Source organism: Squalius cephalus, assembly GCF_949319135.1.
Source record: "Squalius cephalus genome assembly, chromosome: 2".
NCBI classification, from domain to species: domain Eukaryota; kingdom Metazoa; phylum Chordata; class Actinopteri; order Cypriniformes; family Leuciscidae; genus Squalius; species Squalius cephalus.
Genome location: NC_137123.1, coordinates 874,865 through 899,579, shown reverse-complemented (window position 1 = coordinate 899,579; position 24,715 = coordinate 874,865). Strand labels below are relative to the sequence as shown.

Here is a 24,715-nt window from a genome sequence, read left to right as displayed (position 1 = left end):
ACCTACACCGGAGCCTCTACGCTGTAGGCAACGCGTTGGTTTTTATTTATAGTTCTGCGTCGTTGTCCGCGTTCACGCGCGCAGAGGAGCATGTGAAACCCGAGGGAGCGGTCCTTGCAGACCAATCACAGCGCTTGTGTCCGCGTAGAGTTGACGCGTTGTTACATTTTTGGAGAGGTGCACGTCAGGGTACGCCGAAGGGTACGCGCGCTACACACAGCCTACGACGTAGCTACAGCGTAAGGTCGACGCAGAAGTATAAATTGGGCTTAAATGTAAATGTAAATGTAGACCTACTTGCGTCCCGCTCGTCTCGTTTCTCTCTCTCCCCCGTTACAGACCGCGCTGAACCACACCCCCCTCGCCACAAAAAGCATGTCATTAAACGCAACATTTATAAAAATAGAACTTTACCCCATCCATGAACATGATTTTTCGATTCCCGTCTGACTGATTTACATCCACGGTGGAATTTAAAACGACAGTTCCCATCATTCCACGCTCCTTCACATCGTCATCAAGCTACGCCGTTGTTGTTGTTTGGAATGTAGCGCCCTCTAGCGGCAAAAAAATATTGCATAATTGTACCTTTAACAACTTAATCTCCTAAAATAGTTAAAGCTCCAGTATGTGACTTTGGTATTTGACCACAAGAGGGCGCAGTTTCCAACAATAACAAAGGCGAAGCTTGATGACGCTATGAAGGAGGTGACGATGGGAGATGTCGTTTTTAATGCGTTTTCACCATCTAGCGATATATCTACATGGAATTAATGAATCATGATCACGGATGAGGTAATTTATTCGTTTTTGTATTACCTGTATGTCTGATCGTATTATTTTATGTCATCATAATTAATGAAATGAAGCTAGCGCAAGTTCTGCCAGGAAGACTCAATCGTTCGCGTCATTAATTACCTCCTCATCTATCCAATTATATCACTTACTGTAGCTTAAAAGGGCAGCGCTTACACATGTCTGAGTTCGCAGATGCTGTCACTCCAGTACCTCCATCCTCCCCGCCTCCACCAAGATGGGATCTTTCCTCCAACTCCTCTACTCAACCAAGCCGGGTCCTCCCTCTATCAACCCCAACACCATCAGTCAGGCTATCCCTTCCATCCTGAAGACTTCAGATGTCTTTTCCTCCATCCACCCCACCACCACCAGACGGCCCCTTTCCTTACTCCGCCGGGGGGTGAGCGGCGCCCCCGCCTTCGTCTTCAGGCGGGACTCGCAGATTCAGTACCCTCTGAATGCGAGTTATGAACGGGGCCTACGCCAAAGAACCTGATTGCTTGCTGAGCTCCTAAATAAATGTTATTGTTACAGTATTAATTCTCCCGAGTCTTTCTGGTAGAACTGCAAGGAACGTGAAATGTTATGCTATATTATCCCGTTACAACATACAGCTATTTGTCAAATGATTTGTTTGGTTAATGTTGTGCAGTTTTACGTTTTTATGGTTAATGCCGTGTTGTTTAACGTGTTTAAACCAATATCTAAAAGTAAATTTGAACGAACATTTGCAAGTAATGACTAAATATATTTTTTTAACATCATAACCGATTGTATTTAATTGTACTGCATAATCTCGGTCACCACACGTGATAAAAAGCCTTACCGAAGTGCAAAGAGCAATATAACTTTGTTTATAAGTGCTATTATTGACAGTTGCATGTCTTACCTGTCTCAATACACTCGCGAGAGAGTCTCTGTCAAGTCCAAGATTGTCGCGCAGCTCTCGATCTCCATCTCGAAAACGCCTGCCGATATTTATCCGGGTTTTATTCCTCCGTTTGTCACACAGTCACACTCCGAGTGTATGGACGCTTACGTTTTGTTGGCACTTCAATACTCGCCAAAGAGTTCGTGATCCATAACAGCTATAACCATACAGTCTATGGCTATAACGCTTTAACCACCACTTCCGCATTTGACCATGCGATATTCCGGTGTGGTGGGTCATATTTTTTATTTTATTCTTTTTTTTATTCTTTGTCAGACGTCTTTATTGTTTATTGTGATAAGAAAAAAACCTCAATAAAGTTGTTGTAAAAAAAAAAAAAAAAAAAATCCGGTGTGGTGGAATATCCGATCACATGGTCCACACCCGGAAAAAAGGATAGAGCGGACATTGCGTCACTGAGGCGCGACATTTCTTTTCCGGGACGGCCAGTTATTTAAAATCGGAATTTCTCTGAAATAAAAAATCTTTGGAGACTTTTGAGATATTGTAAGTACACAACTGGAGGAAATATATCACACTGTGCAAGTTATTTTTGGAAATTTGATTACAAAATTCCTACATATTGGAGCTTTAAATTAAAATATCAAATTATGTAAAGAAAACGCTTTACTATAGGAGGAAGGCATTGCGTTCATATTCTGGGTTCATCTGCTTATCTGCACATGGTATGGTGTCTTAATAAAGTGTGTACTGTGTACAGTAAGCCACGTTAAAGTGCCTTTCAAGCGTTTTAAAAGCTTTTTTCACGTTTAGCGTTTTAGAATGTCCCGTGGAAAACCAACTAGTTAACGTTGGCCGGCAGAAGTGCGATCACTTTTCCTGATGCTGAATCCAGCCTTGGAGAATATCCTTCTGATGGTGTACATCCACACTTTAGAGTTTCTTATCCCAGACATTGTTAAAGATTTAAATCCTTGCCGCCAAGACGCTCCTCTGTCGGTCACGGATTGAAAGTGAAACTTAAATCTGTCACGGGGTGTTTGGATTTATTCACACACGTTAAAAAACATTTATTAAAAGCTTCTTTCTTTTTCACATTTTTATATACAGCATTATCATAATAGGCTGAATATTAACGCATTGGCAGAAAACCGGTAGTTCGTGAGATTGATACCCTCACACACACACACACACACTCTCACAGACACACACACCCTCACACACACGCACACACAAACACAAACACACACACACACACACACACACACACTCTCACACACACACACACACCCTCACACACACACACACTCACACACACACACACATTCTTGCGCAGGCCCCCTCATGGGGCCCACCAGTTTTTTTATGCGTTGTGGGATCCACCCTTTCCAGTGGTCCTACACTGCTGTAAAAAACAACATTAGATCTAAAAAAAATCTCAATCATTAATATCACTTCAATTTGACAAATTTCTAAAGTTTTGTCGAAAAAGGTATTTGGCCCCTTGTGGGGATCGTTTCTAGGATTGCCGACTTGTGGGGTCCGCCCACATACACACATACATACCAATTTTTTATATGTTAATGGGGCCCAAGGTCACTATCTGCAGCTGCTGACACCAGCCTTTATTATTACTCACAGTTTCCTTATTGTGGACTAAAATAGTTATTTTTGTAATGAGTAATTATGTATATATGTGAAACTTTCCATCTGCCTTTACAGATTACAAGACATACAGCTTCAAAGACAGTTTTATGACAAAACTGAAATGACCAATTTTATTGTAATGACACAGTTTATGCCACACAGTTGTCAGTCAATAAACTTTTTATGAAATGATTAAAACAAATTATTAATTTAATGTCTAGAGATCTGTACAATCTGCACTCAATGTTTGAACAACATCAGCCTGAACTTTTATGTAAACCCAACAGTTTCTCTTATATAGGCATTGAAATTATATGTTTCATTGGACTGCATCCATAATGTCATGTTAACAAGTTGTTCTTTCCAGTGAAGCCTCAAATTTTGAAATCATGATACAGAGATATTTAAAGAAATGAAAAATCCTTTGAAATATTTAACATATGCCCCACACACTTTCAGTGTTCAGGCCCTAAAATAAATAAATAAAAAAAACATTAAAATAAATAAGAATATATCAATATCCATCCAACATCCACACATACAACATCCATCCATATATCCAACATCTGTTCAACATCCATCCATCCATATATCCAACATCTGGTCAACATCCATCCATCCATCCATCCATATATCCAACATCTGTTCAACATCCATCCATCCATATATCCAACATCTATTCAAGATCCATCCATCCATCCATATATCCAACATCTATTCAAGATCCATCCATCCATCCATATATCCAACATCTGGTCAACATCCATCCATCCAGCCATCATCTACCCTACATCCATCCAACATCTACCCTACATCCATCCAACATCCATCCATCCAACATCTACCCCACATCCATCCAGCCATCATCTACCCTACATCCATCCAACATCTACCCTACATCCATCCAACATCCACCCAGCCATCATCTACCCTACATCCATCCATCCAACATCTACCCTACATCCATCCATCCAATATCTACCCTACATCCATCCAACATCCATCCAGCCATCATCTACCCTACATCCATCCAACATCCATCCATCCAACATCTACCCTACATCCATCCATCCAACATCTACCCTACATCCATCCATCCAACATCTACCCTACATCCATCCAACATCCATCCATCCAACATCTACCCTACATCCATCCATCCAACATCTACCCTACATCCATCCAACATCCATACATCCAACATCTACCCTACATCCATCCAACATCCATCCATCCAACAGCTACCCTACATCCATCCATCCAACATCTACCCTACATCCATCCAACATCCATCCATCCAACATCTACCCTACATCCATCCAACATCCATCCATCCAACATCTACCCTACATCCATCCAACATCCATCCATCCAACATCTACCCTACCTCCATCCAACATTCATCCATCCAACATCTACCCTACATCCATCCAACATCTACCCTACATCTATCCATCCAACATCCATCCATCCAACATCTACCCTACATCCATCCAGCCATCATCTACCCTACATCCATCCAGCCATCATCTACCCTACATCCATCCAGCCATCATCTACCCTACATCCATCCATCCAACATCTACCCTACATCCATCCATCCAACATCTACCCTACATCCATCCAACATCCATCCAGCCATCATCTACCCTACATCCATCCATCCAACATCTACCCTACATCCATCCAACATCCATCCATCCAACATCTACCCTACATCCATCCAACATCCATCCAGCCATCATCTACCCTACATCCATCCAACATTCAGCTATCAAACATCTACCCTACATCCATCAAACATCCATCATCTATCCTACATCCATCCATCTCTCGAACATCCATCCATCCAACATCCATCCATCCATCTATCTATCAAACATCTATTCAATATCCATCCAACATCCACACATCCAACATCCATCCTACATCCATCAAATTAAAAATAAAATTAAATAAGAACTGTGAAATGTGTATATTTGTAGGCCACTGGACAGCCATAAAACCTGAGCAAACCCCTACAACAACAACAACAACAAAAAGGTTACAACAGAACACAACCAAAGACAAAACATTTTAAGATCCTACCTCTAATGTTTTGGTTTTACCTCAGTTCCATTAGGTGCTTTCACACTAGACTTTTCTTCTCAGGGCTGTAATGCGATTTTTAACATAATATTTAACTGCTTTCCAGTCTCTGTTTCTGAGAGCTTGAGGTTCTGCAGTAATACAGCCCTGACACTCTTCTTTACCAGGAACTTGATTCATTACAATAAATCTCCTCAAATGTGTGTCCACTGCAGCACACTCGTCTGGGGTCCAGCTTCTTTTGACGGCCGTTTGTTTTCCTATGTAGGCAAAAACACAAAACATTGTAGGTTTTCTTTTATAAAGAAATTTTAATCTTACTTAACCCTGTAAGACCCACTGTTTCAGAATTACAACAATTGTGGTTATTCCCCAAAACCCCTTTTGTCTTTTTTTTATTGTTTGTTTGTTTATACAACCACATCAATATGATCTGTGGGTCCTACATTTTATTCCCACCATGTAATTGGATCCAGGATTTGTATACAAAGCCCACCCTTAAGTCAAGAAGTGACACATCCTACAACTTTCTGATCAAGCAACATCCCTTTGATTTACTGGACTTGATTCATCTTCAAGTAAGTAAAATGCTTGGAATATGTTTTTCTGTGTTTATTACAGTGTCTAGAACAAGGACATATACAGTAAATGTTGAAAATATGCCCTACATTTTGTTTAGAGCTTGTTTTATAAATGTTGCAATATTACAATGTTGGATGAGAGTGGCAGTCATAATTGCCCTGTATTTAAGAGGAACATCTTGAGGGGAACTTAAATGAAAATGTTCACAACAAATTATACATGATTTAAACATTATACCCTTTAGCTTTATATCGGATTACATATTCTATACTGTATTATAGACTAAAGTTGAAATATATATTGCCATATCTAAACATTATAATTTGCTATCACATTCTGCAGGACTTTCTAACAAAGAAATTCTGTTTGTGCAAATCTGATAAACTAAATGTTCTTATCAATTTATAGTCAAAGTGATTATTATCATTAGGCCTATAACATTTATTTAACCAGGTCTGTCCCATTGAGATCCAAGATCTCTTTTGGAAGAGACACCTGGCCACACCTGGCCAATCATCCAAGTTGTGCGGGATGCTACTGGTGCTTTGTTCTGGCACAGGTGTAAATGTTCATCACTGTTAGATTTTGTTGTAAACTGGACGCTGAATGCATTCCTGTAAGGATTACAATCACAGTCTACTATAGGTGAGCCATTAAGTATAGTGTGACCGGTGAGATGTGTGAATAGGCTGCTTCAGTCCAAAGTGTGAACACGTCATAATGAGGCATGTGTGCTATTTGTATATACAATGTACATTTGTTTCAATTTTATCTTTTTCATTTCAGAATGCCACCAGCAAGGAGAAATCCTCGGTACAATGAGCACAATGTAATTGCCATCATCCAAAAAGGAGAAAGTGATGTGGACATAGATTTTGACACTGATGCAAGTGATGAAGAATCAGATATTGATGTCTCTGTGGACAAAGAAAACCAAGAACCTACCGATTGTCCAGCTAATGTGAATATTGAGCCCGGGCAATCAAAGAAATACATCATGCCACATGACAAACGTCACTGATTTTTCTGGTCAAGCTCTCACAGATGATGTCACCTCCCTCCACACACCCCTGCAATACTTCCAAAAGTTTGTGTCAGAAGATTTGGTTCAAGCTCTGGCAACAAATACGAATGAGTACAGCATTCAAAATGACGAAAGATCAGTCAACACTAATACAAAAGAAATACAGGCCGCATTGGGCATGTTCCTGAGGATGGAACATTACATTTTGTAAACAATTTAACCATGCCAGAGACTGAAAAGAGGGACAAACTCTGGATTCACTCAGAGAAAACTACCTGCAGGTGGTACCAGAAGAGCACATTCCATGGACAAGATGATGATACCCTTCAACGGGAAGTTCAGCAGCATCAAGAAGTATATGCAAGGTAATCTACGCTCATGGGGCTTTAAAGTATGGGTGAAAGCTGGAATCTCTAGCATGATGCTTGACTTTGATGTTTACCAAGGGAGCAACAATGAAGTACGAGTCAAATCTGAACTTGGATTGTCAGGTGATGTTGTAATGAAGCTTGCCTCCACATTTCCAAAGGGTCAACACAACAAGATCTAGGCAGACAACTACTTCACCTCCGTTCCACTGGTAGTGAAGCTCCTTGAGCAAGGAATCCATTATGTGGGAACAGCCAGGCAAGCAATTTTAAAATAATAATTGCTTGTGTTTATAAAATTGTTTGTTATTTACTGCTCTTGATAATGTTTAAAGCTGAGAGTCTCATGCAAAATTTCGTTATGTGTGAGCATAAATGACAATAAAGACTCTTGAACTTGAAGTGCATCTACCCAACTGTAATCTTTACATGTGAAGAGCTTGAAGAAGAAGGGCAGAGGAAGCTTTGACCACAGAGTGGAGGGGAAACAACATCTGTGCTGTCAAATGGTACGACAACAGGGCGGTGACACTTGTGTCATCCTTCGCTGGACCAGAACCTGTTCAGGAGATTCAACACTGAGACAAAGCCGCCAAAACCTACATTGACGTTAGAAAGGCTTCCATTGTGGGCATCTACAATAAATACATGGGAGGTGTGGATTTGTTGGACTCATTTACAGCAAAACACAAGTATGCACTGAAATCCTGGCGGTGGTACATGTACATCTTCTGGCACACAATCACCCTTGCTGTGGTCAACACCTGGCTCCTCTACAAGCAGCACAGCCTATGCTCTCAGGATATCAAAGAAGGAGATACTGAACATGAGAAAGTTCCAAGCACAGCTGGCTTCCTCTCTCATTACGGTAATGATCTATTTGTGCTATTTACCTTGTTTGTGATAAATCAGACTGGTATTTGAGATGTACATAAATTGATACATTTGTTCTTTATATTCTAATCTGGTGGACACAACACTGAAAACGCCAAAGAGAGGACGACCATCTTCAATCAACAAGAGCCCAGAGACAGGAGCCCTCTGAATAGTGGAAAGAGACCACACATGGATGATGGAAGTCCAAAGGCTCCCTCTTCTAAAAAGTCACGCAAACCACTGCCCATGGATGTGCGCATGGACCAAACTGGACATTTCCCCCTGAAGACAAAGAGAGGGCACTACAGACATTGCAGTAAAGGGTACACCAATACCCAATGCAGCAAGTGTGATGTCCGCCTCTGTTTTTTCAGAGGACAGGAACCGCTTCTGGGATTACCACTATAAGTAAAGGTGGACTTCACACTGAGCACACAGATTTCAGTGGAGAGCAAGAGAACACTGCAGACATTGCACTGTTAACAATGTAAATAAATGAAGTTCTTATTTGTTGGAATAAACAACTCTTCATAATAACATGACTGAGATTATTATTCATTTTATACACTGGTTTGGTAAAAACAAAAACACTGCAAATTAATCCTTAATTATGCAGCTTGATGGGCACCTCTTCGGACCTGACGTGCTGCCCAGCTACGCAAACGCAGCTACGTGGATGTACTCTCTTGTGATTGGCCAGAGTGATCACGAGTCTCCGGATGTTTGGGTCTCGTTGCTGAAAGAGTGCATGAAGCGGTGGAAAAACCCCAGCCCCCCTGTGCTGCCAGCTTCTCCAAGCCCCGTGCTCCCTCTTTTGCCAAAACCACCATGAGAACAACCGACAACTGGCTGAAGGAAGAGCTGCAACGGGTGAACGAAAGGCAGAAAGCAACGGAGGAGTGCCTGCTCAGACGCATTCCGTTTAGTTTTGCTGTTTAACTTTATTTATAGTTAACTGTTTTGATTGCATTCTTTTTTCTTTGTGTGTTGTATTTATTAAACTGAGTGGTTTGCAGTGGCTCATTGTACTTCTGACGGCATTACATTATAATTCTCAGAAAAGAAACTGCAACAGGATGCTTTTACCCTACACTCGAGTATAAACACACACTCTCTCACTTAAAGCAATTTTATTCTTTCTTGCATTTCACAAAATAATAATAATAATAATAAAAACAATAATAATGATAATATTTTTTATTTATAAGGCACTTTTAAAAGGTCATTTAATATAGTCAGCTGCATGTGGAGGCTTAATGAGACTTGGATGAAGGAACACTAGCAGTTAGGAGGTATTTAAGGTGATTATAGGTTGTTCGAGTTTTTCAACTGGTCACTGTACAGCTCCGTTGTTGGAGGAAATGCAAGCATTTTTCCTGAGTAACTCCATAAAGTGCCAGTCTTTCCCCAACCCTACAACCTGCGACAATGCAGGCTCACAAGGTCTGTTCCTGCAACAGCTTCTTTCAAGCCAATGTCAGGCTTGTGGCAACGGACAGTAAGGAGGGACACACATATTTCAAGTGTTGAGTCAAGGAAGCAAAGTAAAAGCCCTTAAAAATAAATGAGCAGCTCTGGCCCAAAAGAGAGTGCAAGCCCCAAAGCTTACCTCTCTTTTTTGCAGACACACTCCGGTTTTGGACTTGTGATGTGGAGGGACATTCTTGCAGGGATGACATGCTGACCTCATCTTCTGACCCCTCTTCTCTTGGCATACTGACATCTGGACAAAGAAATAACTTTATTGTAGTATACACTACATGAAATATGTAATAGCCGTCAGTACAGTGGTTGTGTTATTTTATAAAATAATTTAGTATATTCAATTCAATTTTCAATTCAGTTTATTTATATAGCGCCGATTCACAACAGATGTCATCTCAAGGCACTTAACAAGAAGTCAGTATATGGGATTTGTGTCTCTTAAAGAGAGAGACAGTTTATTTCATCCCGTCTCCTATCGTCCTAAATTATTTTCAAGTGACTAGTGACGTGAAAATGTTAGTTGTCATGTTAGCCCAGGGATGGGCAACTCCAGTCCTCAAGGGCCACTATTCTGCAGGTCTGAGATGTTTCCCTGCTTCAACACACCTGATTCAAATTAAATAGATCAAACAGCTTGTTGCCAAGCTCTGCACAATGAATCAGGTGTGTTGCAGCAGGGAAACATCTAAGACCTAAAGGATAGTGGCCCTCAAGCAGTATATTTCCTCATATAGTGTACGGACGACAGACCGTCCCACGCAGTCCACTAGTGCTGAAGTAGCTGTGCGCCGAAAAGATTGTATGTTGGACAATATAAGATGAACTGATTTCATCAGACAGAAAGCGACTGTTGTTAGTGACATTACAAGTAGCATTAACGTTTAGGTTCGTGTGCCCTCACCTACTGTTTATAGGTTGCTCCAATCTCACGGCGCAGACTTCACGCAGGGATTGCACGGCTACTCAAACATTTTTTCTCCTCAACTGTGTACGAGTACACAGTTACAGCGAGACGAGTATACAGATGCAGCGAGTCGAGTATGAGTACACAGATGAGGAGGAAACATGTCAAGACGACAAGGCTGTATGAGTTTATTTGATGTCATCTAACCCGATGGCATATGCGTTTGAGCCAGTGATGAGGAGGAGGGTTGAGAGACCCGTTTTTGCGGAAGTTGAGGGAGCTGCAGCGGCTCCGGACGGAGATGACAGTGAGGAGAGGGTCGGCAACTCTTTGCAGTGCAAGTGTGGTCACTGCTCAGCAATGCGGACAACCGTGGAGTCTGTTTGCTGCCATGAAGCAGACTTGTATAATGTGCTCAGGGAATTGTCCTGCATCACCTTATCGCGCACATTCCAGATGTTCTGTAGTGACAGGGACGTGTTGGAGTAGCTGTGCTATCCCTGTATGAAGTCCGTGCCGAGAGATTAGAGCAACCTATAAGCAACAGGTGGGTTTACGCTAACCTCAAAGTTAATGCTACTTGAATTTCAGGCAGTATTGACGCAGTGTTCAGTTTTAAAACTAGGGTTGTGTTTGACTGATTGTGCAGCCTCTGCATCAGACAGGTCTCCTGACAGAGTTGCAGGAGAAAGAGGTGGGTGGGACAAAGGAGGGAGGTGGAGTTGTTGATGTTCAAATTTTTGCCACGTGCTGTGTGAAATGCACGAAAGGTAAGAATTGCGTTCAAGCTCACCGGTTGCAGACACTCCCTGGTTTTGACTTTGTGATGTGGAGGTACATTCTTGCGTGGATGACATGCTGACCTCATCGTCTAACCCATCATCTCCTAGCATACTGACATCTGGAGAGGGAAATAACTTAAGAATACAATACACAAAATATCTAAAACGGATTATTTAGAATCAATTTAGGAACATCGTATACACATACTTTCAATGTCCTCTGCTAAAGGTCCCTCCATGTCAATGGTCTCTAAAATGATAATTGATAAAAAGTTGAGTTTGGAAAGCTGAAACTATGGGCAATCTGCAAGAGTATACAACAGTAGTATTATCTCTCATCCCGTCACCATTACTGCCCTATGTTTTATATGGTAAATAGTTGTTTTCTGAATGCGGAAAACTAAATGTCATATATTGTGCCTTCAAGAATATAAAGTTAATTACCATTCACATCGACTTGTATTTCATCGAGGCTCTTTCCTTTGTAATCTCCTAGGCGTCCTTGTTCCATTGCCAGGAGGACTTTACTTACTTTGGCTAATTGGAGGGTGCTTTCTGGGAGCCTGTAGTGTTTCCTGTGAACAGCGATATTATGACCAAGGAAGTCTGCCAACTGGTCAAGCTCGGTGGTTTTGAGGTTTAGAACAGTAGACATGGTAGCAATATGTTTCCTCAGTTGAATTGATGTTAACGCTTGAGGATTTTTTATGTCAGCACATTCACTGACAAATTGCCTCATGCAGTCACAAGCCCTGAGGTAATGGTCAGATTGTGGCAATGCAAACAGATATTCATTGTCCTTCAGCACCCCACATTCTTCTCTGCTCTCAGTAAGAGCATCAAGTGATTCTCTCATTAATGGGGTTAGAAGAACAGGAACCTTCCTTCCTCTTTTTCCAACAATTGCTATTCGAACAAAATGCCTGCAGAGCTTCTGCTCAAGCGCTGTGAGGGCCAAATTTACATCTCCCTGTTCCTCTGATGTGTCCTTCGATAAGTATGCAGACAGGCGCATTCGGGACACTTCACCTGCTCTCCGCCGATTAAAAAGCATAACTTGAGTCAGCGTTACTTTTGCAAGTTCCTTCCAATTTGTGGATGAACGATGTTCTTTTAAATCTTTGAGATGTTGCTGCTGTTTTTCTTCTAGATAGCAATGTAGCCTTTGGATATCTCGTGTAAGAGGTAAAAGTTGCGGTGCATTCCATTTGGCCCTGTTAAGCTGGGTTAATGCCTGGCCTGCAATATCAAACCTCCAACTCTCTAAATACAACTGTGCGAACTCCTCAGCATTTTTAATGGTTTCTTTATCTTTCTTTTTCAGTCCTTCGGACTTGATAAACATAGCCAACGAATGCAGGCTGTGTCCTACCTTGCGTGCAAGAGAGGGACATTGGTATATGCCAGTTTCCTCACTGAATCCAGATAGGTTCTTTGCAGCTCTGACAACCTGGGAGTACTGTTCAGGTTTGATGAGTTCTTGAATGGTCTTCACATGTGTGATTTTTTTAGCTTCCAATAAAAGCCTGCCAAGTTCTCTCAGTTTTTGGCGTATATACTGGTGTTGACTGACTATCTTCTCATTCTTTTTGAACAACCTGAACCCATAATTGAGGATGCAGTTGTCTCCTTTAATTGCAACTGCAATCTTGTCCTGAATCATTACACTCAAGAACTTCCAATACGCGTCTGTATATTCCGATGGAGAACGTTCAGCGAAAGCACACAATGCCTGAACTCTCTTATTACCTGGTTTAGTACTTTCGGGTTTGAAGCTGCAGACCTTGAAATGCCGCCACATCGCTCTTCTTGAGAACAACCCATAGCAGTGAATGCAATGTGCAAATGTATGTCCCTCTGATTTTTTTCCCGGTTGTTTACATGGGATTAGTTTTCCTTTTTGTGTTTCCAAAACATGACTGTTGTGCTCGAAGTTTCCCTTATTTCGTATGTAGTCCAATTGTAGTTTTCTTTCCTTTGAGTTTTTTGGAAAACTGAATGCTTTCGCAACATCCAATTCATCTTGGTGTTTACGCCACAAGTGTCTTGACATTTTCTGGACAAACTTCCTGCAATAAAAGCAGAAATGTTTCTTGTTATAGCTTCTGGAACCATCATCTTTCTTTAAAGTTGGACTGACAATGATATACTGCTCTTCTTCCAGGGGCACTGAAACATTGTTTTCAGAATATGTTGCGATTTCCTTTTCATTCCCATAAACTCTGCTATTTGGAAATCTTTGTGTGGGATCATGACATCTTTCCAAAAGTCTTCTCTGGCTAAAGTCAAATTGGCTATGACTAGAGGATTCACTTCCACTTTCCCTGGGCTTAGACTTGCTCTGTCTGGAGGACTTGCTTCCACTCTCTCTGGAGGATCTACTTCCACTCTCCCTGGGCTTAGACTTGCTCTGTCTGGAGGACTCGCTTCCACTCTCTCTGGAGGATCTACTTCCACTCTCCCTGGGCTTAGACTTGCTCTGTCTGGAGGACTTGCTTCCACTCTCTCTGGAGGATCTACTTCCACTCTCCCTGGGCTTAGACTTGCTCTGTCTGGAGGACTTGCTTCCACTCTCTCTGGAGGATCTACTTCCACTCTCCCTGGGCTTAGACTTGCTCTGTCTGGAGGACTCGCTTCCACTCTCTCTGGAGGATCTACTTCCACTCTCCCTGGGCTTAGACTTGCTCTGTCTGGAGGACTTGCTTCCACTCTCTCTGGAGATTCTACTTCCACTCTCCCTGGGCTTAGACTTGCTCTGTCTGGAGGACTCGCTTCCACTCTCTCGGGAGGATCTACTTCCACTCTCCCTGGGCTTAGACTTGCTCTGTCTGGAGGACTCGCTTCCACTCTCTCTGGAGGATCTACTTCCACTCTCCCTGGGCTTAGACTTGCTCTGTCTGGAGGACTCGCTTCCACTCTCTCTGGAGGATCTACTTCCACTCTCCCTGGGCTTAGACTTGCTCTGTCTGGAGGACTCGCTTCCACTCTCTCGGGAGGATCTACTTCTTCTCTCTCTGGGCTTAAACTTGCTCTGACTGGATGATGCACCTTTGTTCTTTTTTTCCTTTTCCAGGGTTAATTCCATACTGCTATCACTTTCTGTGCTTTCATCCTTGGGATTTGGAATATACTCCTCTTCGCTACCTAAGTTTGAGTCATCCGATTCCATGAGATTCATCTGAATCTTTAAAAACAAACACACATCTGTTAATAACTATTTTTGCAACATTAAATATTAAATATAAAAAACCTGAGTATACTGATTGAACAGGCTCAGGATACTAAATGAAGAAAAATCTGTATGGACCATTTTCAGTACAAGTAAATTTACAAATTAGAAGAATCCCCATCAGACTCACTAGCAAGAGCAACAGACATTTTCACAATCATGAAAACACAAAAGAACCCCCCCCCCCCCCCCCCCCCAAAAAAAAAAGACTTACGGGACGGCAAGACCTTCTTCTCAGCTTCTGTGAATCCCTTTCAGGCTTAAAAAAAGGAGTCTCCTCTACGCTGTCACTACTTGAATCATAGAGACTGTGGGTAAAATCTTGTACTCTATCCATCTGCAAAAAGGGAGACATGGAGATATTTTGCTGTATGATTGCTGTATTTTTAATTGATAGGGAGACCATTCAGAGGTTGTCAGGTGAGCTAGACACCTATGAAAATTATTGACCAATATTACCCCTCCATCCACCTGCTAAGGCCCATGTCCAAACTGCCTTCCAGGTGGAGTAAACGTTGACAAAATTATTTAAAAAAGAGTAACGTTTCAGTTTTCATGCATTTGATTGTTAAATTTAATGACTTCACAGCAAATGATTAATCATAATGATATAGTGTCATTCCTGTAGACATGGAACTACTCAAGAGAGAGGGAGAGATTAGTCAATAATTTTCCGAAGTGTCTTCCTCACCTCACAATTGTCTCCCTATCAATTAAAAATCAGCAATCAGTCAGAAAAGAAGTTGAGCTTCTCTAATAAATGATTACTGATTGATTGTTGGTGATCTCTATTTAATTGATAATTAATGCACCAGGCGAGGAGGAGGACTCGACCGGATTTTGGCAACAGAGACCGGCCGCGGCGTCCGGGAGTGATAGCGTCGGCCTACCTGGGTTTGACCCGGTATGCTGGCTGACCAGTAGCCTACACCACTGGGCACGTTGTATCTTTTTTTTTTTAAGCACACACCTGAGCGCTGATCACTGGACATTACTCCTGCAGGTGTTTATGCCAATCCAATAGATTCAATTTCAAATGAGTCCATTTAGATTCAGATTTTAAAAGCAATTGTTCAAAACAATCGATTCAGGTTCAAAGTGAATGATTCCCATTCAAATATAAAATAATTCAAATTCGCTTACTAGTGGCACAACATTTATCACATAAACAAGTTAATTATATTGTTAAAATGTGTTTTGGGGCTTACCAGAATGCTTTTTGTGCGTCTCGGTGGTGGAACAAGTTCATCATCCGATTGATTGTTGGAATGGTTGCTTGGAGAAGCCTCATCACAAGTTTCTTTCACAACAGTTTCATCTGAATCGTACAAAAGATCTGAAACATCTGGGCCAATATCATTCTGCCCTATAATAACATCCAGGTGTGGGGTGGGAGGTTCGTTTTCCATACCATCCTCGTCAGTTTCATCACTATCTGGATAATCAACCAGTGAAAATCCTTGGACAGTAAATACCTAAAAATAAACAAAAATTCATTAAGTATGGAATTAGAAAGGTTGGCCAAAGAAACATGGCATGGTCTGACTAAAAATCTAAATCCAGAAATGTGAACATCAGCCCTTTTAGACAGTGTACAATTATAAATGTTAAAATCAGAGTACAGCTATACTATAGTATTACAATACTATCATATAGTTGCCTGAGGAAGACCATTTGGATCGAAACGTTTGTTTTTTAGTCAATAAAAAAGGTAACTGTGAGCTTTAACCCAGTATGCAGATGTTCTTATTTTTTCTCCCCAGATGTTATCATAATGCATTAAAAGGTGCCCCACAAGAATGGGACTGGAAAGATGCCAGTGTGTTACATTACCTGGCCTTTACAACCCAATAAGGTCACCTGACTACTTTAAAGCCCCATGAGCATTGGTCCATGGTCCAATTGACCATTACAGGAGTTTTCAGTGCATCAAATCAAAATATTTAAAATCAAAATTAAAATCAAAAAGATGCTTTAAAACATCTAACAGCTCAAATACAGTATACAATTACGAATGTTAAAATCACAGTTGAGGTCATGTCAGGTGTTGCCATAGTGCATTAAAAACAATTACAGTAAGAACTGGACGGAAGGGCATATATGAGTGTGTAAAGGAGAGACTAGAGAAACAAAATGTATTTGGAAGATGGAAGGACCCCATAAGAACATGACTGGAAACATGCCGGTGTGTGTGACATTACCTGGCCTTTAACAGCCAATATAAAGCCACATAAGCATTGGTCCACTTTAGTAATAGAACACCACCACATACATGTCAGCATAGATGAATGTGTTTGAATGCACTTACCTGTGTGCAGGTCTGATCTGGGTTTGGTCTATCATTAAGCGTCTTAGGAACAGGGCTGGTCTCATTCTCTTCTGCTGCGGCTGGAGCTTGGGTTTTTCTCAACTGGATTGCAGATAAAGAAGAACTCATTTTAACACACATCACAGATCAAAGATTAAATGCATTTCCATAGACAGTCAAGAGTAATATTGGAAACATGGTTAATATTGGAGAAATACAAAATTTGCTTTTGCAACAAAAAAAAAAAAAAAAAAAATCTCTATACTTAATCTAACCAACTCACCTTACTGCGCCAAGGCCATTTTGAATCACCATAGTTGTAATCAATTTCATCTCCTATTTCTATTTTCTTCAGAGAAAAAAGGCACAAATGTGGTTTGTTGTCAACTATGATTTTTTTCATAACGCAATTTGGATTTTTGTGGTTGTCATTGACCAATCTTCCGAGAGATAAATCTTCTTCAGATGCATCAAGGCTGAAAAGTATCAGAAAAATGGTAATAGTTTTACATCTTTTTAAAAGTTTTATTGAAAGAGTTATTTTCAAAAGAATTTAAGAGTATTTGTGCTTAATTCATTCATCAAGTATTAAACCCTTGTTTCAGGGTTAACTCGTAATTTCTCTAAATCAATACAAAACATCCATCTTTCAATGTTTACCATAAGTGATGATTCTGCCACTGGAAGTCAAAGAGAAATGTGCTTTCAATCTCTGAGTATTTTCTTGACTTGCATTCCTCCTGTGTGAGGAGTTTACCCCTGTACTCCAACACGAAGTCCCCGGGTTCAATGGGGTGTGTGGCAAACACTCCTCTTCCTACAATAATATATAATAATTAAACATTTCATTCTGGGACTCAAAAAGAGATACTACAGTATTTTCAAAGTGAGGTTGAGGTTCTTGCGTCTAGTCAGTGTATTACGTGCAGACAATGCTCAGCACTCTCCCAGTTGTGATACACACTCTACAGGTAAAGTGCTTTTTTGATCAGACTTTATGTGGCCAAAAATGTTTTTGATGCAGACCCATCCACATCAATGAATCACTGAGGTCCTGTCTATGCTCTGTTCGGTTCCCTTAAAGGAGTCATGACCTGTAATTTTCACTTTTCCACGAGAATCAATGTATGTTATGATTGCCTAACGATTATACACTGGCCGGGAAGCCGATATTTAAAAGTGAAGCGTTTGTTTACCCCAGGATTTGTAAACCAGCCCACGTGCACGCGTACTTTAATACGAGATTTTAATTTCTGCCCCGACTTGACATCAAGACGGGGCAGGATATGCCATATATGGACACCGCAAACCTATGCTGCAGGAAGCCCTGCCCCTCTCCCCCTCATATTCAGTCGCGAAAGATGCAGAAACGTAGTGCACACGTGAGTTGCTCTGTTGTTGACTGCCAGAATCAACATGTAACTTAAATGTGTTTTCTCTCCCAAGAACGGACCAAGCTGTCAGGGACCAGTGGATTAAATTCATTTTTAATGACGCGGTTCCTACAACCCTTCCCACTGGCTTAACGTTAGGTGTCTGTGCTGATCATTTTACGCCGGAATCGTTCACAAATTTGAATGTCTAAAAAACCACAACGTGAAACAAGGCAAAAACACCACATGATAGCACACGTTGATCTCAATAACCACTGTAAGCTGATAAAAAAAGTAGACTACATCTCCGTTAATGTAATCTACATTAAATAAAAGGTATAATGTATGTCTCAGTCAAAATGATTGTCTTTACCATTCAGAGACATCTTGATGTAGACATCCTTCCATCGACTCTACATCTTCCCTTTCCAGCTCTGGTTCAGAGTCTGGCTCATATATACAGTTGAATCCCGTAGGTCGCGGCAAGGTCGGGTTCATTCACAACTTGCGCCATGATGTCATTTTGGAATGATATGCTGAAGTTACCTGCGGTGTCAACCCCCCTCCTTCCTGCCACCAATCAACGCGCCCCTCATTTGCATTATTAAAATGACCGTCCACGACAGCCAAAATATCGCATCAGATCTCGCGAGACAATAATGCCTTCAGAAATAAGGGTCAGAGGAGCTCTGTGTTTATTTTTTTTCCACTTTTCTTTTTTAGAAGGGCCTGAAAGACTATAATAGAGCGTGGGTATCCAAGGTAATACTAGGTTATGACTCCTTTAAACTGAGAGTGCCGTGTACCATTTAGTGCAGGTAATACCAGTGAAGCGTAAGAACATCATTCAACTCAGACTTTTGACATAAACAGACAGACAGATGTACTATTTTGATCCAAAACTGGAAAATTACATTGTAGCCGCAGGAAGGCATGAAACTAAATATTAAATAGCAATATAAAAAACAGAAAGTATTCCTGATTTACAAAATAAATATAGCCTAGGACACAGAAAAGCAATAACAAATGTATATACAACAAATAGAGAGACTATCAATCAATCAATCAACCTTTATTTGTACAGCCCTTTACAACACTCAAGGTGAACCAAAGTGCTTTCCAGGAAAAATAGATAAATAAATAAAAACAAAATATATAATGACAACAATATAATGCAAAATATAATAAAAAAATATATACTCAATATATACTGCCACAAAACAAAGTATAAAAACAAAATGTATGACACAAAGAAAACACAAAATGCCACAACAACTGCTATAAATTAAAAGCCAGTCTAAATAAATAAGTTTTAAGCTTAGCCTTAAAGAGGCCCAAGTCAGTGATTGTACGTATATCAGCAGGTAGCTTGTTCCAGAGGCTTGGCCCAGCTACAGAAAAAGCCCGGTCACCCCATAGTCTGTACCTTGTCCTTGGTACTTCGAGCAAAAGTTGATTTGTTGATCTAAGAGCCCTATTTGATTGACGCAAAGCCAACATCTCAGTTATGTACGGTGGTGCGAGGCCATTGAGAGCTTTAAAAACAAACAATAAAATCTTGAAATCAACTCTAAAAGAAACTGGAAGCCAGTGGAGAGAAGAAAGAATTGGAGTAATATGCTCATGCTTACGTGTGTTAGTTAGAAGACGGGCTGCTGCATTCTGCACCAGCTGAAGGCGCCTGAGTGATGACTGTGAGACTCCAACATAAAGCGCATTACAATAATCTAGTCTTGAACTAATAAAAGCATGAATAGCTTTCTCAAGGTCCGAACGATTTAAAAATGGTTTGACCTTGGCCAATAGACGTAGCTGAAAAAACTAGCTTTAACCACGCTGTCAATTTGTTTATCAAATTTCAGGCTACTATCAAAAGTCACACCGAGATTTCTGATAGTCGGTCTAAGCTTCGAAATTAGCATATTAGGGTCAGAGGTTGCAGACTCACCAAACAAAATATATTCAGTCTTATCTTCATTCAAATTAAGGAAATTTTGCTCTAACCATAATTTAATGTCATCAATGCAATCAATTAGTGACCCAAATGCATCAGTGTTTGTTGGACTCATAGGCAAATAAATTTGCAAATCATCTGCATAGCAGTGATAAGCTATGTTATGCCTGGCTATGATGGACCCAAGAGGCAGCATGTAGAGCGAAAATAAAACCGGTCCGAGAATAGAGCCTTGTGGCACCCCACAGGAGAGAGAAGTAGTAGAGGAGGACAAGTTTTCAATCACTACAGAAAAAGTTCTGTCGGTCAAATATGACGAGAACCACTGAAGCGCAGTACCCTTAATGCCAACATAGTGATTAAGGCGAGACAGAAGGATTGCATGGTCCACTGTATCAAAGGCAGCCGTGAGATCGAGGAGCACTAAAATAACAGGGCTCTTGGCATCAACAAACCGGGCAATATCATTGTGCACCTTTAACAGTGCAGACTCAGTACTATGTCGCGATCTAAATCCTGATTGAAATTTCTCAAACAAAGAGTTATTTTCTAAAAAAGAATGTAACTGTATAAAAACAACTTTTTCTAACACTTTTGAGAGAAAAGGCAGGTGAGAAACTGGTCTGAAATTAGACAAAACTGAGGGATCCAGGTTTGGTTTTTTAAGAAAAGGCCTAACCACAGCATGTTTGAACACAGCAGGGACAGATCCTGAGCTAAGACATTTATTAACAAAAACCAACAGGAAAGGCCCAACTGTGGTAAAAACCTCTTTTAACAATTTAGTTGGAACAAAGTCCAGGGGGCAATTTGTAATTTTTTGCACTACTTCATTAAAAAATGATAGTGAGATTGGTTCAAACTGTTCAAACACAGAAGAATGTGCTGCAGCGACAATTGAATCAGTTACAAAACTATTGGCCGTGAGTTGTCTGACAGACTCCACTTTATTCATAAAAAAGTGAAGAAAATTCTCACAAGTGGAGACTGAGGCATCTGTCAGAGAACAAGTATGTGGGTTTACGACAGAATTAATTGCATTAAACATCACCCTTGGACAATGCCCGCTATTAGTGATGATATTTGACAAATATTTAGATTTTGCCTCCTTTACAGCCCTTTGATAATCAAAAAGACAGCCCCTTAATATTTCCATAGACACATGTAATTTGTCCTTCTTCCATCTCCGCTCTGCCTGTCTACAGCGCTGCCTAAGAGTGAGTGTGGCATCATTTATCCAGGGATCTGCTCTTAACTTAGGAGATCTATGTTTGTAAGGAGCAATAACGTCTAAAATTTCAGAACAGGTGTAATTAAAAGATGAAAGCAGGCCATCAGGGCATACAGAAGAGACAGATTCACTAAGGACATAAAGTTCAGAGTCCATAAAAGCAGCAGAAAATTCTTCAGCTGTGGAGGAAGTGAGAATACGACGATAACATGGCGAAGCAATAGACCTACTGGCTATTGGAGACGGGACTGGAAATTCAACAATAATGGGGAAATGATCTGAGATAGCAGTCTCAGATATTTCAGTAAGGGAGATAGAGAGCCCATGAGAAATAATAAGGTCCAAAGTGTGTCCAATAAGATGTGTGGGTCGATCCACCAATTGATGTAAATGGAAAGATGACAAAAGTCGTTTAAAATCAGTGGCCAACTGATCAGACGGACAACAAACATGGATGTTTAAGTCACCACAAATAAAAAGTTGGTCATACTTTGGGACAACATCAGCTAAAAATTCAGAAAACTCTTGAATAAAATTCTTGTTGTATTTAGGTGGACGATAAACAACAGCACACAACACAGGGCGTGTAAACTCAATTAAAAACAGCTGTAGCTCAAAACAAGAATAATTATTTATAAATAAAAGTCGACATTTAAAATTGTCTTTAAAAACAGTAGCCATGCCCCCTCCGCGCCCCGACACTCGCGGGGAGCTGAAAAAACAGCACCGAGGTGGGAGGAGCTCTGTAAAGGCACTGTTGTCACCTGGTTTAACCCAGGTTTCCGTCAACAAAAGAAAATCCAAAGAGTGAGAAATAAAAAAATCTTTCAAAATAAAAGTTTTGTTAGTTAGCGATCTAGTGTTGATCAAAGCAACACGTAATGTGTTGAGGCCAGACTGCTGGGAGATAACGTTACGTGCAAGCGGGCGAAGATTCTCCTTTATGGAATGCCGTTTGCAGATCCTTACGGGCCGTCGGCAAGCATGTGTATACTCAGCGTCGGGAACAACGAGTCGAAGCCACCGGTAGCAGTATTCTGAGGAACACTTCACAGCGTAACCGTTGTACTCTCGAAAGAGCTCCGTGCGACTGCGAGGATCAGATGCCGAAGTCAGAGTCAGGTAGGCTCTTCTTAATCTGACAAGTCTACCGCCTCTCCGCCCACGCCGTCTGCTGCGCTTTCTGTAGCGGTTGATGGTAGGTAACAAGCAGGGCACATGCCACAGGTGCGAAGGTACGGATGACAGTAATGGTGGCGGCATCTTAGACTGTCCACTAGAGCCACGAGTTGTAGGTTTAAGCACATAATTCCTTATATTCAGAAGAGTCTGGCGATCATATACTAACAGTGGTGACACATTCTGTGTAAAATTTGACAAAATTACCGAACACAATAACACACAGAGCAAAGGAAGACGGCCAGCCAAACACAGCGGCGCCATCTTTTAATGGCTAGTTAAATAATGTATTGTGCAAATGAGCTTTAAAGACCCACTCCGATGAAAATCATGTTTTTCGTGTTGTTAACATGTTCTTGTGGCATTTTTCTAAAGCTAGAGGACATATCTTTAGAAAATTAAGCTCAAAATTGCATTTTTATTTTCTTTCATTTAAAGACCACTGAGAACGCTTTAAAATAGCTCAAAAGATGATCGGAGTGGGACTTTAAGTTGCAGTGAACGAAAGGTGCATTGAAATTCGAATTCTCAAGTGCAATAACTTTATTAATTACAAATTTGTAATAATTGGGGTTTGACACCCAGAGACTGTGAGGAAAAAAACTGTATGCTGAAGCAGAAACAGACAAGAAGAAAGTGCTACTTCATGGTTCCTACATCATTTTAAAAATCAAAACGAATGCTTTTTAAAAACCTTAGGAGCTCAGTAAATGAAAAATAAGACCCAACAGGCCAAGGGAAACAACAAGAAAAGAACTGAAATTCATACATGTGAATGATGACATCTACTTTTAATGTTTTATAATGCAGACGTTTATCCCTATTAACTTTGCCCTTTCCTTTCCATGTCACATATTTGGGATCAATCAAGATGAAAATTTGCCTTAAACTCTAAACTGCAGCTAGTCTACCACAGCAATAGGCTCTACTTCTCTGGACACTTCAGCAGAATATTCTGACAAAGCACTCTGACAATCTTGCCAGGGCTGTAAAGTATCACACTCACTTCGATCACTGTCTGTCTTTGACAAAGGCAAAAAAAAAAAAAAAAAAAAAAATTGGAATATATAACCTGAAAACACACAAAAACTGTACCCTGCCATTACATCAACAAAAATACTTTTTTGCTTTTGAAATGCACAAGTTGTGTCAAGGAATCTTCTGCAACTTACCTTTGTAATGGTCAATGAATCTCGGCATAAACCCATCCTTGTCAGTGCAAGACAGAATGTATGTCTTTGCATCGTCTATAGGCTTTTTCCTCCTCCTCCTTGTGGACATAATGGCTCTGTGAAAATAATTGTAATTCGTACTTAGTCAAGGCAAATCTCACAAAAAGGGTTTTGAAAAATAGCACGTCACAAAAAAAAATCTATTATGTAAAATAAATAAATAAACAGACATTCATACAAACACATAGACGCTGCAACAGCTGTGTACTGAGCTTTGCTATTGCAGGATGCACATTGTTTAACATCAAACACGGGCTAATGAAATATGCAAATTCTGAAATGTGCACACCGAAAGCTGACCGAGCCTGTTGAAGCCGAGAAGTTAACTTGTTAGATGATAACCATGTTGTGCTGCACAGACACTCAGTAATCAATTTAAACTAGGGCTGTCAAACTTAACTTCTGGTACAGCAGCATGGCGGCGTTGCCACATGACCATTGACTGACATATGCAGCATCACATCCTACCTCATACATACGCGCATGGATGGTTATGGGGGGGGGGGGGGGGGGTCCAGGGTAGGCCGGTACCACCCAGACAAAAAGCTTGGTGAAAACTTCCCTTAGAAGTATTGAGTCTAAACAAGCAAAGGTTTCAAATCTTGCTACATTTGTTGATCAGTCACAGTGATGCTCTGAAATTTAAGAATGTGTTTTTATTTGTTAAAAATGTGTTTATATTATATATATATATACAGTACCAGTCCAAAGTTTGGAAACACTACTATTTTTAATGTTTTTGAAAGAAGTCTCTTATGCTCAT

At 40.6% G+C, this 24,715-nt stretch overlaps 2 protein-coding genes and 1 long non-coding RNA gene across 4 annotated transcripts in view; 2 read left to right on the top strand and 1 right to left on the bottom strand.

Moving 5' to 3' along the window:
- LOC307154371 (uncharacterized protein) overlaps window positions 1-24,715 on the top strand; it is a 91,275-nt gene that overhangs the window by 45,682 nt on the left and 20,878 nt on the right. The window lies entirely within an intron of this gene.
- Window positions 5,701-8,807, top strand: LOC307154408. 2 transcript variants are annotated; one of them, XR_013820357.1, is made up of 3 exons: window positions 5,701-6,003; window positions 6,794-8,267; window positions 8,394-8,807. It is a non-coding gene; the product is annotated as an uncharacterized lncRNA (long non-coding RNA). The 2 variants fall into 2 exon arrangements; XR_013820358.1 differs by having other exon boundaries at window positions 5,701-7,658; window positions 7,837-8,267.
- Window positions 11,252-24,715, bottom strand: part of LOC307150391 (uncharacterized protein) — a gene marked incomplete at its 3' end in the record, with an annotated part of 14,751 nt that continues 1,287 nt past the window's right edge. The window contains exons 2-10 of the mRNA XM_079857598.1: window positions 23,893-24,008; window positions 17,644-17,800; window positions 17,267-17,459; window positions 16,984-17,085; window positions 15,884-16,150; window positions 14,890-15,012; window positions 13,760-14,630; window positions 11,458-11,565; window positions 11,252-11,334 (exon numbers count right to left, since the gene is read on the bottom strand). Of these exons, the coding sequence (XP_079713724.1) occupies window positions 11,252-11,334; window positions 11,458-11,565; window positions 13,760-14,630; window positions 14,890-15,012; window positions 15,884-16,150; window positions 16,984-17,085; window positions 17,267-17,459; window positions 17,644-17,800; window positions 23,893-24,001 (2,013 nt within the window). The 5' untranslated portion in view covers window positions 24,002-24,008. The remainder of the gene's footprint in view (window positions 11,335-11,457; window positions 11,566-13,759; window positions 14,631-14,889; window positions 15,013-15,883; window positions 16,151-16,983; window positions 17,086-17,266; window positions 17,460-17,643; window positions 17,801-23,892; window positions 24,009-24,715) is intronic.